This window comes from Panthera pardus, unplaced genomic scaffold (assembly GCF_024362965.1).
Source record: "Panthera pardus isolate Hobbes unplaced genomic scaffold, ASM2436296v1 HiC_scaffold_8, whole genome shotgun sequence".
In the NCBI taxonomy this organism is placed as follows: domain Eukaryota; kingdom Metazoa; phylum Chordata; class Mammalia; order Carnivora; family Felidae; genus Panthera; species Panthera pardus.
Genome location: NW_026527013.1, coordinates 153,381,533 through 153,396,827, shown reverse-complemented (window position 1 = coordinate 153,396,827; position 15,295 = coordinate 153,381,533). Strand labels below are relative to the sequence as shown.

At 41.2% G+C, this 15,295-nt stretch overlaps 1 protein-coding gene and 1 long non-coding RNA gene across 7 annotated transcripts in view; one reads left to right on the top strand and one right to left on the bottom strand.

The window, feature by feature from the left end:
* The first annotated feature begins 1,416 nt into the window (after window positions 1-1,416).
* On the top strand, window positions 1,417-3,474 carry LOC109269085 (uncharacterized). Its single transcript, XR_002080936.2, has 2 exons — window positions 1,417-2,456; window positions 2,699-3,474. It is a non-coding gene; the product is annotated as an uncharacterized LOC109269085 (long non-coding RNA).
* The window catches only part of UBN2 (ubinuclein 2), an 86,789-nt gene continuing 74,580 nt past the window's right edge, over window positions 3,087-15,295 (bottom strand). For 5 of the 6 annotated variants that reach the window (XM_019452910.2, XM_019452909.2, XM_019452911.2 and 2 more), the window contains one exon: window positions 12,174-12,736. Coding sequence is in view for 1 of the 6 variants with exons in the window: in XM_019452913.2 (XP_019308458.2) it covers window positions 3,214-3,252 (39 nt within the window). In the remaining 5 variants the exon portion in view is untranslated. Of the gene's footprint in view, window positions 3,253-12,173; window positions 12,737-15,295 lie in introns of those variants that run through there. The other variant, XM_019452913.2, reaches the window with a different exon arrangement.

The window sequence follows — 15,295 nt, the reverse complement described above, 5'->3', positions numbered from 1 at the left end:
GATTTCTAATTTTTTAATGATAGTACTTTATTATTTATTCATTCATTCATTCATTTATGTAAGTAAGTAAACCCTATACCCAACATGGGGCTTGAACTCACGACTGTGAGATCAAGAGTCGCATGCTCTACTGACTGAGCCAGCCAGGCAACCCCTCTAAACTTTTTTGATGGTGTATCCATAGTGGTAAAAATCTTGTGCCTCCCCCGTAAGTCTTTGTATTTACTTTTAAACCATACACATGCACTACTGCATGAATGTAGCACGTACATTAAAACTATGCACAAAACAGAATTAAAAGGATGTTTTTAAAAAATGAAATATACAATATTTGGAAAATATTTTTATTTTATTTATTAACAGTAAAAAAAGTCCTAACTTCTCTCAGTAAAGAAAGATTATTGTTTCCTTTATTGAAAACAATGCAATTCAATACGTTTCAATATTTTGAAAATGTTGGTTTAACACATTATTTGGGGCCACAGAATCACATAGTGATAAATATTTCTCAAGATCGATTCTTAAATTTCTCTCTTCATAGCATGAATTTCTTTTAAAGAGGCAGCCAGGGCCTCGTTCATCACTTTAAAAACTTACTTTTAACTCAACGAGACCCATTAGGCATGTTCGTTTCTTTCACAATATCAGCTAGGTAGGCGCTGTGACCATCAGGGGTCAGTCACCAAGAGAGAACCCACTGCAGGCTGTTCAAGCAAACAGGAACTGAGTGCAGGGCACTGGGATGCTTGCGGCACTATGGGAAGGACTGCCGGAGTTTGGGGAAGTTGCCACTAATGTTCAGCAGTTCTAAGCAGTCACTAGAAGGTCGCTGCCGTCACCCAGGTCAGAAGAATGCAGGGCGCCCCCTTTGCTCATCAGAGCCGAGCCGAGTACTGACGCGCCGGCTGACAGGTCACCTAGAGGCTGGGGCGGAGCTTCGGGTCTCCCGGGACCTACCCACTTTGCAAGGTGCTGCCAGAGAAAAAAAATAACACCACTTTCTCCTCCCACCTACAAAAATCTCACATGAATACCCTGGCAGAAAGAAATGACATCCAGAACCTGGAAGGCAAAGGAGTTTGGGAGATGTAGTTCCCGTAAGTCCAGTCCCTGTGACACAGAGAGAGCATGACACAGAGGGATATGGGAATGAGTGCGGGCTGTCAAAAAACAGACTGCAGGGGCGCCTGGGTGGCGCAGTCGGTTAAGCGTCCGACTTCAGCCAGGTCACGATCTCGCGGTCTGTGAGTTCGAGCCCCGCGTCAGGCTCTGGGCTGATGGCTCGGAGCCTGGAGCCTGTTTCCGATTCCGTGTCTCCCTCTCTCTCTGCCCCTCCCCCGTTCATGCTATGTCTCTCTCTGTCCCAAAAATAAATTAAAAAACGTTGAAAAAAAAAAAAAAAAAACAGACTGCAGACCTCACGGGCAGCACACTCCTGATAGCCTTCTATCGTCACAGAAAAGGAGAGCAATTGAGAAACACTTCTGTAAACGAAAAATAGCCATTTTTAAGTTTGGCCACTCTGGTAGATACTTTGCAGCAAGCGAATCACTCGGTCTCTTTGTGGTGTATGGGATTTTCATGACTACTTTGCATTATGTAGTAGTTTCTTCCATGTAAAGGTATCACTTTTCATCAAATTAACCTAACTGATGACATCCTGTAGCATATCAGCTCAGTACGTTATAATACTCAGGAGCAAATGTGGCTGTTAACAGGTGAGCTGACCCGTAGATGCAGGCAGAGAGAACCTCGATGTATCCCTCTCAACCCCTGCTGCTTGCGGACCTCCTGGCCGAAGGCTTCCTTTCCAGCATGAGATCGGCGGCAGTTCACGCAGCTCTTCCAAGAGAAAAACAGGACAATTGGCGGTTTTTCTTTGGTTTGGAAAAAAAAAAAAAAAAAAAGTCCAGTCTGTAAAACATTAAAACCCCAGACTTTACCCAATAAGACTCCTCACTGACAAGGTGAGACTGCCGTCGGCTGGAAAATGAGCCGCGAGGGCTGGAGGACCTGGCCAACCTCTCCATCCCCCGATCGGCTGGTCACCTCTTCAAAGGCAACCTGTTCCTGGAACAAGCCAGACTTGTAGAAAAAGAAAGTAACTTTGCTTTCTCGTGAATGCCCGGACAAACCTGAGGTCATGGTTTGGTCTCCCGTGAGCCTGGATGAAATTTACAGCTTTTCCAGTCTCTGCAAAGTAACAAACAGGCTGAAGAGTTGTCATCATCATTTCAGAAATAGTCTCTTGTTCTGGCTATCAACAGGTCTCATCGAGTGATCGATCAAAACTTCAAATGTCAGTTAATTTTAAAACTTCTTCCCTTCCCCGGCCCGGAAATCTGAGGGAGAACGGGGGTCACGGTCAGCGTCATTTTGATTTCTCACACAGGACCTCTTCCCACTCGTGGCTGTTCCGGGCCTGCTCTCGTGTGGCCGCAAGGGAAGGAGAAGGGGTAAGTCTCACGTGAGTGGCTGAGTTGTAAGCTGGCGCCGGTGTCCCCTGGGAGTAGGAGAAGCCATGGCTGCTTGTCCCACAGGCGCTTCGTCACGGGTTCTCGAGTCTCCGTCCATCACTGGGGATCTCGCACCTGTCGTCCCCCTGTGGGCCATGCCGTCTCTAGTTCCTTAGGGTGCCTGCCCCGGCCCCTCGGTCTCCAGCAGCCTCCCTGCCACTGATGTCATCTCCTCCCTCCAGGTGTTCCCTTTGGCTGGACTCCTTCTTGAAATGGCCAAACCTGCCTCCCTCTCTCAAGAAGCACAGCAAGCCTTCGGGAACCCAGGAACTTGGGGCGTGCAAGCCATTTGGAGCGCAGTCTTCTCTCCTCTTCTGTCTTCTCAAGGACCTAGCCACCGACAGTTTGTCTTCAGACTTTAGGAAGAAGTCAGACACCAGTCCCTTTGTCCCTGAAACTCCGCAAGCTGTACCAAACTCCCCAGGTGGTCCTCTTGAAGCGCCCCCTCATTTGGCATGAAGCAAAGAGGGAGCACCCCCCACCCTCCCCTGCTTGGGGAGAAGGGGAAACGTCCAGCATACAGACAGCTACTTCCAAAGAAATCCTCTCACATTCTCTTCCATAGCCTGAGGTGGGTGCCGAGCTAATCCTTCCCAGTATTGAGCTAGTGCTTCCCGGGGTCCATTTCACAACCTCTTAGGGTGGGTGCATAGGTGATCTGGCTCCTCCTCCCTTTAGAATGTGGACAGATTGGCGCCTATGGTTTTGTTCTCAGCCTTTGGGGTTTCTGGTGAAACTGACACAGAAAGAGTCCCGTTTTAGTAAATGAAGTCACCACTGTCAACCCCTCCTCCTTATGGAACTCCTGTTCTTACATCAGGACACCTGATGCGCTGTAGGTGATCTGCAAGAGTCTGACTTATGAAATGGACTGTGAATGTACAGTTCATATAGAATTAAGTACTAAGTAGCATATATATTATAATTTCATATTCAATATTAATGTTTGCATACTATATATTTACATAGAGAGATAATTAGCTTATGTGAATGTACAGTTCATATAGAATTAAATACTAAGTAGCATATATATTATAATTTCATATTCAATACTAATGTTTGCATATTATATATTTACATAGAGAGATAATGAGCTTACACAAAATACATACAGGACTTTTGTTTTTGACATTATGAAAGATTAGACGTGCAGAGAAATCTCTCAATATAAAACGCCTTAAGCACTGAGTGAAATTTTAACAAACACATAAAAACACTTTTTCAGAGCATGACAGAGCTGACAGCCAAGGGAGCCAGAGTAGCCAGAGGTGAGGAAGGAGGAGGAATAGGAAAATGAGCACTGATTTGCCCTGAAGATATCTATCTGTTGATCCCTGGTGGCCTACAGTCGGGATTTCAATTTACTGTAGACAGTCAGAAGGGAAAAAAAGCCTCAGACTAGCATGGTGGGAGTCAGATCAAAAAGTCTTACAAAATGATGGAACCCCTAACATTGGCCTCGTTGGTGGGAATGAAAAAAATATCCCTGACTTCACCAAGAAGAGACTTTTCTGCGTGTGTGTGTGTGTGTGTGTGTTTAAGATTTTATTGTTTAAATAATCTCTACATCCAATGTGGGACTCAAACTCACAACCCTAAGTCAGAGAGTAGCATGCTCTACTGACTGAGCCAGCCAGGAGCCCTGAGACCCTTTGGTTTTAATCTCAGCTCAGGGTAGGGTAGCAGGGTGGAGAGCCTTCTTCTAAAGTTCCTAACTACTAGCAATAACCATTCACATGCATTTGTGGCTGAAATTCATCCTATCTCTGAGGCCCTGAAATCCCTAAGCTAACATTTAGTTTGAAGTGGTCCTGGGTTGGTAATGTTCCTAGGAGCTGGGAAGAAGCAAACTCAAATGCCCTTTAGAGGAACATACTTTATAAAAATCTAGGCCTTGAAGAATGCCCATAGCTGAAGTTATAAAGTGCAGGGATATATACTAAAAAATCACCAAATATACAGAAATAAGCCACTGTGAGCAAGTTTGCAGAAAATAATGACCCATGTGACTGGACCCACAGTGGGTCAAAATCTGACTCTGGTACCTGGGACTTTGCTCTGGGAAATGCTCCTGAGGCTCCCAACCCACTTCTTAAAAGCACATGCTAGGGTGCTTGGCCTCTCCCCTTGGTATATACATCACCAGCTAAAAAAGCTGTTTATAAGCCCAGGACAAAACAAGCTCCCAAGTGAAAATCATCAGATATTTGAGGAGTAGAGTCACAACAAAAGAGACGATAACTGGGACGAATCGTGCTAGACAAGCCAGAATGGAACAAGACAAAACAAGAACTTAAAAGAAGCACGGGAAAGATCCTTACTAAGATAGGAGAACAATAATAACAAACAAGCAGCTATAAGAACCAAATGGAAATAGTGGGTATGAAATACGTGATAGGTGAATAAAGCCAAAAGATTGGATAAAAACAAGAATGACTACATAGCTGGAAAATGAATAATGATCCAGATCAGCTCAAGGAATTTTCTCAGAAGGTACTGGAAGGAGATGGAAAATATGAGAGAACATTAAAGAGATGATGATGATGATGATGATGATGATGGTGATATGATGTAAATATATGTATGATATGTGTCCCAGGAAGAGAGGAAATAGATTTAGGAAAGGGAATATTTACAGAAATCCTAAGAACTTCTTTAAAAAAATTTTAAAGTCTATTTATTTTGAGAGAGAGAGAGAGCACAGATCACAAGTGGGGGAGGAACAGAGACGGGGAGGGGGGGGAGAGAGAGAATCCCAAGCAGGCTCCACACTGTCAGCACAGAGCCCGATGTAGGGCTCAAACTCACAAACCATGAGATCACGACCTGAGCTGAAATCAAGAGTTGGTCACTCAACCGACTGAGCCACCCAGGCGCCCCAGAACTTTCAAAAATTAAAGATAAAAAAGATTCCAATACAAAGATCTCATGGTGCACCACACAGGGTAAATATGGAAAAACTAAAACTTTGACACGTTCTAGTGAAATTTAAGACCATTAAAGACAAAAATGAAATTCTAAAAGCTAGAGAGAAGGAGCAGCTAGTCCACAAAAAGGTAAGAATTAGATTGACATCGATGTTTCTAACAAACACTGGAGACAAAACGCAATCAAGTTATGTTGTCTAAGTGATGAAGGAAAATAACCTGGAATATTATATCCAGCTAAACTCTTATTGAAATGTGAGAATGCAAAGATAATATGTTCAGACACGCAAGGCCTCAGAGAGTTTACAGCACACGGTCTCTTTGGGAACTCGCCTCGAAAAAGTACTTTTATACTTAATGTACTAAGCTACATACTATTAATTATACTAATATACTAACCACTTAATAAGCACATGAAAAGATACTCAACACCGTGAGTCATTAGGGAGATGCAAATCAAAAGAATGAGGTACCACTTCATACCTACCAGGATGGCTATCATCAAACAAACGGAAAATATCAAGTGCTGGCAAGGATGCAGAGAAATTTAAGCTCTCACATATTGCTAGTAGGGTGCAAAATGTTTCAGCTACTGTGGGAAACAGTTTTGTGGTTCCTCAAGAAGTTACGCAGAGTTACCATATGGCCTCTTAGGTACACACCTGAGAGAAGTGAAAACATCCATCCACACAAAAACCTGTCCAGTGGTCCCCCTTATCCGCAATTTCAGTCACCCACGGTCAACCATGGGCTGGAAGCAGATGATCTGCCTTCGGACACAGAGTCAGAAGGTGAGGGGTAGTCGAATGCTATGCTACACTGCCTACGTCATTCACCTCACTTCATCTCATCATGCAGGCATTTGGTCATCTCCCGTCACCACAAGAAGGGTGAGGGCTGGGCAATAAGATATTTTGAGAGAGAGCATCTTCACATAACTTTCATTACAGTATATTGTTATAATTGTTCTGTTTTTAGTTATTATTGACAATCTCTTACTGTGCCTAATTTACAAATTAAACGTTATCATCGGTACGTATGCATAGGAAAACACATAGGATCTAGAGGGTTCAGTAGTATCCACGGTTTCAGGCATCCCCTGGGGGTCTCGGAATGTGTGCCACTTGGATCAGGGCTGGGGTGGGGGGCCACTTGGATCAGGGATGGGGATCAGCACCGAACATGGTACCTAAATGTTCATAGCAGCATTATCCGCAATATCCAAAATGTACAAACAGCCTACGTGTCTATCAACTGATAAATGGATAAATTAAAAATGTGATATATTCATACAATGGGATATTATTCAGAATATAGATAACTGCAATATCAGGGCAAAACACATCATAAAGAAAAATGAGGGACATTCTATATTGGTGGAAAAAATAGATTAAAGAGATATCACCATAACGAACATATGTGCACCCAATAAAATTCATGATTCCTTGAAAAATTAGTAAGACTGAAGAAAACTGGCAAGACTGAAGGAGGACAAGGGAGAAGATGCGTATAAATGAAACAGAATGCAAGAGGAAAACAAAGAAAATGAAGATTATAAGAATGAAAAAATTATGAATACATTTCTCAGAAATTTTCTGGAAGTGCTGACCATGTGTCAGGGTTAGGGGGAATGTACTTGCTATAATCCAGTTCACACTTCTGATCAGCATTCCCAGAAAATTAGGAATAGAACTTTCTTAACTTCTTAAAATCTAAAAAAAAAAAAAAAATCTATATACCAACAACCTAGAATAAACAGCACACTTGAGAAAATTGAGACAAGGAACAAAGGAACAAAGATGTCACTTTCACCACTACTGTTTAAATAGTATTAAAGGACCAGTCTAATGCTCTAAGATAAGACGAAAGTGAAAGAATTGGGAAGGGAGATTAAACTGTCATTTTGAAAAGGTTATGTATTGATTTCAGTAATTTTGACACCCGACATGGGCTTGAATTCACAACCCCAAGATCAAGAGTCGCATGCTCTTCAAGTGAACCAGCCAGGCGCCCTGTCATTTTTTTGTAGATGATATGATCATCTTCATTGAAAAGCTAATAAAATAATCAGATGAGTTACTGGAATAGGAGAGTTCAGCAAAGTTGCTGGACACAAACTCAACTTTCAGAAATCAACAGCGTTCCTCGTTACCCACAAAAACCATGAGAGTATCGAATGGAGAAGAATATACCACCCATAAAAGCGACAACTATAAAGTACCTAGAAATCAATACACGAACAATACCTTTACGGAGAAAATTTAAAACTATAAAGTTAATAGAAGAAAGAGCAGGAAGATATATTTGTGGCACAGGGATAGGGACATATCTCCTAACAAGCGCCTCAACATACGTGTAGACAAATAGATCAATTTGACTATTAAAAGTTAACATTTTCTGTTCAATTCAGGATGTCCTCCACAAAGTTGAAAGGGGGGTTACAGACTAAAATATCAAGCACACCTACAACTGGTAAGAGAGTATTATCTATAACAAAAGGATACAACGCGATCGAATAATAAGCGGAGATGAACAGGCAATCGGCAGAAGACGGCCTATAGCCTTTCTTGCAATAACAGGGAATTAGAGGCAACCTAGGTATCCACCTCCAGAGAAACGGGTATCTAGAACGTGGTGGATACATAGTATGGAATACTACACGGTGATAAGCAGCAACACACAGGATGTACACATAGCAACATGGACAAATTTAAGAAAAGTGAGAGAAGTAGGAAAGAGCAAAATTTATAGGCCCAGACCGTTCGTACAAATGAAATTTGTACACGCACTAAATAGCACTATTTTAGACGTGAACATGCATAACAAGGGGCACATATCAAGAGGGCACCTATGAGACAGGGCGCTGGGGACTAAGGAAGGAAGGAGGAGCTGAATGTATAATAAAATGAGGGAATGAGTTGCTGTACTGAGTGATGGTGAACCACGTACTATGAATGGAGGCACGTGATTAACGCACTGCTTTGCACGTGAGGTACAATAAGGCAAAAAGAAACTGACACACGACACACACATGGAGTTTGGAAGTGCAGCGGCCACTTGGCCACGAAGGGAGAGCCTGAGGCTGTCAGAGGGCTATCTGTGAAATCTTGGCACTTCGAATGCCAGGGCAGAGACACGGCTAGACGGTGAGGACACCGAGTCACTGGATAAAGCTTCCCCTACTCGAGGCTCACTCTACACTACTCAGTTCTACGAACCAAAAGATTCTCTTTACTGTTGTGTTTAACAGACTTTACTTTTTAGACAAGGTTCTGGTTACTTTTTAAGCCAGGGGTTTGACATCTGCAATGAAAGAATTCTGATATTTATCCACTCCTGTACTGTAAGCTTTTTTTTTTTTTTTAAGAAAGATTAAAAAAAAAAAAAAAACCACTATGGTTTCACCTCTATAGTTTGGGAAGTTAGGAGAGCAAGAGGAAGTATGAATTTAAGAAGAAAAAAGGCAGAAGAGAGAGAGAGAATAATGTAGCCACCATTAATTAGCTCTTATGTGCTAGGCACGATGCTAGGTGCTTTCCATATCCAGTCTCTTAATTCAACCACACACCCCTCGTTGCTATCATCACTGTAGAAATAAGTTAACAGGCTAAAAGGTAAGCATCTTGTCTAAATTAGTGTCACAGCTTCAGAGCAGGGACTCGTGAACCCATCTAATGTCAGCCTGTTTTCCTTCATGCTATGCCACCTACTAGAAAAAAGATAGTGGGGAAATGGTAAAGGGACAGACACAGGGCACAGAAGAGGTAAATATACAGACAGAAAAAAACAAGCCATGTCAAGGCACACACTGACGAGGAAGGGCCATCGTTTTTGAGGCAAGGACACGCACGACACATCAGAGGGGGCATTCCTTTGAAGAAACTCATGGTCTCCCTCGCGTGTGACTCCACCCTTGGTGTACCCAGAGTCACCTCTTCTGCTTTTATTTCCAATTTTCCAAATTCCTTTAAACAAGAGATTGATTTTCCCAGGCATTTCTCAAAACTTTACTTGGATGAGAAGCAACGTCAGAGATTCCAGACCCTGACTTTGAAATCTAGGGTGTTAGGTCATTACTACCCACGCCAAAACGAACTTCCGTGTGATGTACATACACGGGATGTTACAGTTTGCCTTGTGATAGTAATCTAAGTGCTCATCAATAAAAATAAATACAATAAACCGTGATGATACCGTAAGTATGGAAGACTGTGAGCTGTCAAAAAGAACAGAACAGACCCCTATGTACTGATGTGGAATGATCTCCGAGACAACTGGAAAAAATGCTAGGTACTGTGCAGCAAAGTGCGTATGCTGAATTTATGTTAAAGAGTCAGGTACATATTTATACTTATAGCTGGAGAAATTCGTAGCAGTGGTTGCTCTGAGCAAAGAAAACAGGGACTATAGCCAGGAAAGACACGCTTTGCACTCTGTATGCCCATGTACTTGGTACTTTTTTTTTTTTTTTAACCAAGTACAAGGATAATCTTTTCCAAAGAAAATTTTTATTTTAAATCAAGCAGTTCATTGTGCCTTCCCTCCAAAACAGAGCCAATTTGGGGCTCTAGCAGGATCTGAGTAGAAGAAATAAGGTCTTTTCCCTTTTCCCAGTGATGAGACAGGGAAGAGCCTCTTTCCCATTTTTCTTTCTTCCACCAAGCCCACCTGTTTCTTAAAAACAAACCAACAAAAGCCCTTTCTCACATCATCCACGTTTGTTGAAAATACATTTAAGTAAAAGGATACAGAACAAGCACTCACACCACGCCTCTGGACTTGGGAGTGTTGGTTTTTCTATTTTTCTACGCCAGTGTGCATTTATATTTATGTCTGCTCTTTCTTAATGCCTGGATATCTTGGTCATTTCTTATTAAAAATTTTTTTTTACTTAGTATTATTTTTGTTTACTTAACCAAATCCTAACATGGCATTAGGCTGTTTCAATCGTTTACCACTGTACAGAAATCCTTGTACCATCCATTTCTCCCTTTGAATAAACTTATAAAAGCAAAGTAACTAACTCCAGCACCAATTGGTTCACTTTGCCTTTGAACTCCATCACTAGGAACTGTTCCATGCACCCGTTTCCTAACCAACCACTCTCCTGTGGCAAAGCTCAGGCCTGAGACAATTTCTTGCCTCCATGGACAGTGTCAGAAGTACTTCCTGCTGCATATATTCCACTATACTCCTTTGAAGAACCCCTTCTGGACACCTGGCCCTCGTTCAACTCTGGAAGGCTGGGAGCATTTCTGGATTACTTGTTGGCTCTCTAAAGGTTATTCTGAAATCCTTAACTCCTTGGGCCAAGTATCTTCTTAGAAACTTTTCCAAACTACAGAAATAATAATAAAACAGAACTAGGTTGAATGATGATAAAAGCTAACATTTACCTAGTACTTACTACGCGTCACCGTGATAATAAGTGCTTTACATGCCTAATGTTAATTGGAGTTACACGGAAAAAATTCCATGGTCAAAGAAACTCGGGGAAATTACAGATTTAAAAACATCTTGCTTACGATAACACCTTTAAATATGTTAATATACAAGATGGTGACAACATAGGTGAATGTAGTTGAATAACGATAGATACCTTTAGGGGCTATTACTACCAAGAATCTGCTTTGGCGTATCTGTCTTTAAATATTGTTTTTTAGTGAGGGCATTTGCAGCCTACGCTCTCCCCCATGCATGAGGACCATCCCTTTTAAAAATTCTTCCTCTTAATGATAACGCGCCAAAAATATGCATAAGTAAAAGGAAAAAAACACTCATATAATCACTCTATACTTTGGGGTATATGTCTTTTCTGTATTTTCTATGCATATATACATATTCGTTTATAAATGACAAACTGTTCAATTTCTCTCACATGTTGCTTTCTATGTCATCTTTTCCCCACTCTTTCACCAGAGTTCTAAGATTGAATTCTTTTTCTACTCTTTATCTTAATAATATTTTCTCCAGAGGTCTTCTACAAGTAAGGATTGAAAAGGTGATCACTTCTTGTTTGGGGGTCTTTTTTTTTCTTTTTTTTAAGTAATCTCTATCCCCAACATGAGCCTTGAGCCCATGACCCTGAGATCAAGTTGCACATTCTACCAGCAACTGAGCCAGCCAGACACCCCAAAGATGATCAGTTCTGCCGAATTCCCATATCTACATTTCAAACTTTGACCCTAGTAGTAGTATTCCTTGCTTTCTGTCTCACACACACACACACACACACACACACACACACACACACACACCCCCTATAACCCGGAGGAAGAACCTAGCAAGCCTACATTCCAGGACTTCCACAGTCTGGCTTCTACCAATCCCAGTATACACCTCACACCAGCCTCGTCTATTTCCTGACTCTGCTCGGGACATTCCCCTTTCCTTCTTCCTAGCCAAATCCCAGTTTCCTGAGACCCAGCTCAGTGCCATCCAATTGACAAAATCTTCCCAGATCGCTCCAGTCCAATTTCTTCCCTGTTCTGAACTCACATGTCAGGCAGCAATGGACCACACCCTTGTGACAAATTTCGAATTGTTACCTTTTAACTTGTCATGAGACTGCAAAGTGTTTGTCAATACCCTGAAGGTGGGGCCCCCGCCCTTTACTTCTGTATCCGATAGCGCTCAGCACAGTACAATACAGACAACATATACTCAACCACTACTAAAAGAATGAGGTATTAAAATCCAAGTTAGCCCAATAATACAACAGACACAAGAGTAATATGTACATTCCTCTTTATTTAATACAACACATAACACATACAAAAAGAAAAAACACTCATGTAAAAGGTCCTGTCACAAAGGATAGACAGGAAACATCTACACGGAATCAAATAAGGCTCCTGCTTTAAAACAGGGATTTGCTAACTATACCTGGAATATGAGCAAGGCTGTTGCAACAAAAAAAAAAAAAAAAAAAAAAAAAAAAAAAAAATTTTTTTTTCCCTGCACTGAAGGCGTATATCCACGGGGCTGATTTTCTCAATTCACAGATCCACATTTAGGAATGTTTAAGCCCTCTCACATGTCCAGAATTCATCAGGGTTTTCTGAAATGTGTGATCATTTTTTGGTTACGAAATTTACCTGTCCTTCTTTCTTCTTAGAAAATAGTGACAAGAGCTCTCTGAAAACTACAGACCGACAAGCCACCCAGAGTTTGGAAAGCTTTGCCACGGAAGTTCAAAGGGTGTGCAGAACCGAGAATGCAAAGGCAAGGTGGCAGTGGGAAGAAGAGTTTAGCTTCTGAGTCATTTCCTGGTGGCCCGCGTCCAATCAAGCACTGGGAAAGACAAAATGGAAACACCTGGGCTCAGTGCAGGGTCGGTAGCAGCAGTTTGGCCATATTCCTGCTCTCCTCAGAGCCGGAAATTAAACAAGCACCAGTTCGTCTCAAAAGAGCCTTATACAAACACACACACATACATACCCACACCCATTCACATGTCATCACCACCCCCTTTTATTTAAATTTATTATTTTTTTTACTAAAATAATACAAAAAAGGGAGACAGGTATATTTACAAAAATCCATGGCTGGTACAGTACATAATTTTTAAGACACACTAAATGCTACAATCTTTCAGGTCCTGAGATTATTACAAATATCAACTCAAAGCTGTGTTCAGGTCCAGTTTTAAAGGAGGAAAAAAAAAATCCCCAAATATTAAGTCACACACTTATTTAAAATACAGTATATCCCTTCAAGTGAGCAAAAACGCACCTCCCTACAAACGCGATACAGTAATCAGTGCCTTTCACCCAGAGGAGCAGCAATTCTTTAGGCTCCTTCCTTCAAGATCGGTTGTGAAACATGTTGGCATCTCTACCAAGTGCGGAGGCGGCTAAGGTAAGAGGAAGATGTGTACCTGGAGGGAAGTTCCTCTACAGAGTGAACGTTCACTGTATAAATAAGTCCTGTTTTTTCCTTCTGTTACCAAACAAAAGTCTCTCCCTTATCAAAATGCATACCACAAGTGTTGGAAATATGTGCTTACCCAGACTAAAAATCAGAATCTTTATTTCCAATCAGTTATAGCAAATAGGTCTGCAGTTCCACTATAATTTTACAACTGCGAATAAACTTTCTTGCTTGTAATGAAAGAGAGAAAACACCCATCACTTAGTTACCTTGGTAGACTTTGATTAACGTATTGTTTGGGGCACAAAATTTTCACCAGCCAGAGATTTCATTTCCTTTTCTTTTAAGCTTGACAACGTTTAGTGAGCAAAACACAAAGGCAAGCCCCACATTATATACTCTTCTTAAGAACAGTTTGATATTTTTGATACTTTCTATAATATAATTTTTCAACGACAGCCAACAAAAGGACAGTACAAAGTTTGAATCTTTTCTATGGCTGGCCAGAGGAAATTATCTGTAGGTTGCAAACCTGCCTCTACTGGTGGAAGGGCCCCTTACTTATCAGAAGGTCTCAGACGGGATATGTAATTAATTATGTAGGCATAGCCAGGATTTAAAAAGTTGGCCATCTTTGGCCAATTTTCTAAACTCACTATATAAAAACAGCAATACTTTTATCAGCTGAGAATAACTTCTTTGTCTTTTAATGCCCCTTGCCCAAACCGGGGTCATCCTTGGTAAATTTGCAGGTTTGGGAAAGAAAAATCCTATGTGCTGCCACAGGGCACGTCAACCCTGCAAACAGCACACGACAGCCAAAAATGAGAAAAGTTTATGGTTGCGAGGACAGAAAATACAAGATAGGTAAGATCTGACAAATTAAAGGCAGGTTGTCACACAGAAAAAGATGCCAAGTGGCTGGTCTTCGTTACTGCTGACTCTGAAATGTGCTTGGGGGTAGGTGGAGCTGTTAACTTCAAAAACAAAAGTATTTCCAAGTTATCTTGAGGAATAGTTATCTTTTTTGTATTTCAATTAGGTTTCCATTAGTGCTCTATTACAAAATATCTTAAAACTAGATTTAAGGTAAAATAGAATTATATTATTCTTAGCAAAATGGGAGAAAATAATGGGCAGAGTCTTCTGAGGAACATTAAAACTGGCAAGAATTTATATGGCCTGTGTGACTCAGGCCTTTGCAAAAGTAGGTTTATTCCAGGGGCGGTATGAAAATAAGCAAGGAAGAGTATTAGGAGAAATAAGAGCCCTTGATAAAAGTCTGCATCTTTTTTGAATAGCCTTGAAAAGTATCAAGAGGAGGCCATGAATTACAGCTACCACACTGTGTAGCAGGAGAGTAATCTAGTTTTTAATACAAGGGAGAAGAGAAAAAAAAATTCCAGTCACCAGTGATGATTCCAAATCCTGGAAATACAGACCCCCTTAACTATACTACTGAGATTTCTGGAAGTATTCTTGACCTGTTTGGGAAACAGTTCAGAAAACTGCTAACCTATTCTAAATAGAAATAGGTAAGAAAGACTGAGAAGTTCAAGAATTACAGTATGAGGAAATTAAATAAAGGTCACAAATAGCTACTTTCAAGCAAACAGTACTTTGGGAGTATCTGAGAAAAATGTCATTTACTGTCAAGTTGTTCAAAGACAGTCTCATTAAACTCCTCTGAGTTCCTGTCTGAGTCTGTGCTAGGATATAAACAGTCTCCTGGACGATGCCTGTACCGTAGTCTTCCCTTCTGAATTCAGTGGAGACACAGGAAAGATGGGCCAGGTGAGTGAGAAAAGGAGGTGAAAGTCTAACCTTTTTGCCCCAGACTCTTGACAACATGCAAGTGATATTCTAGTGTAGCAACTAGCTGATGAAATGGTTAACTTAAGAGCTCAAACTAGAGGTAAGAAGAATGAGGAAAGAAGGAATTCAACATTAAACATTCAAAGCTATTTTTAATTAGAGTCT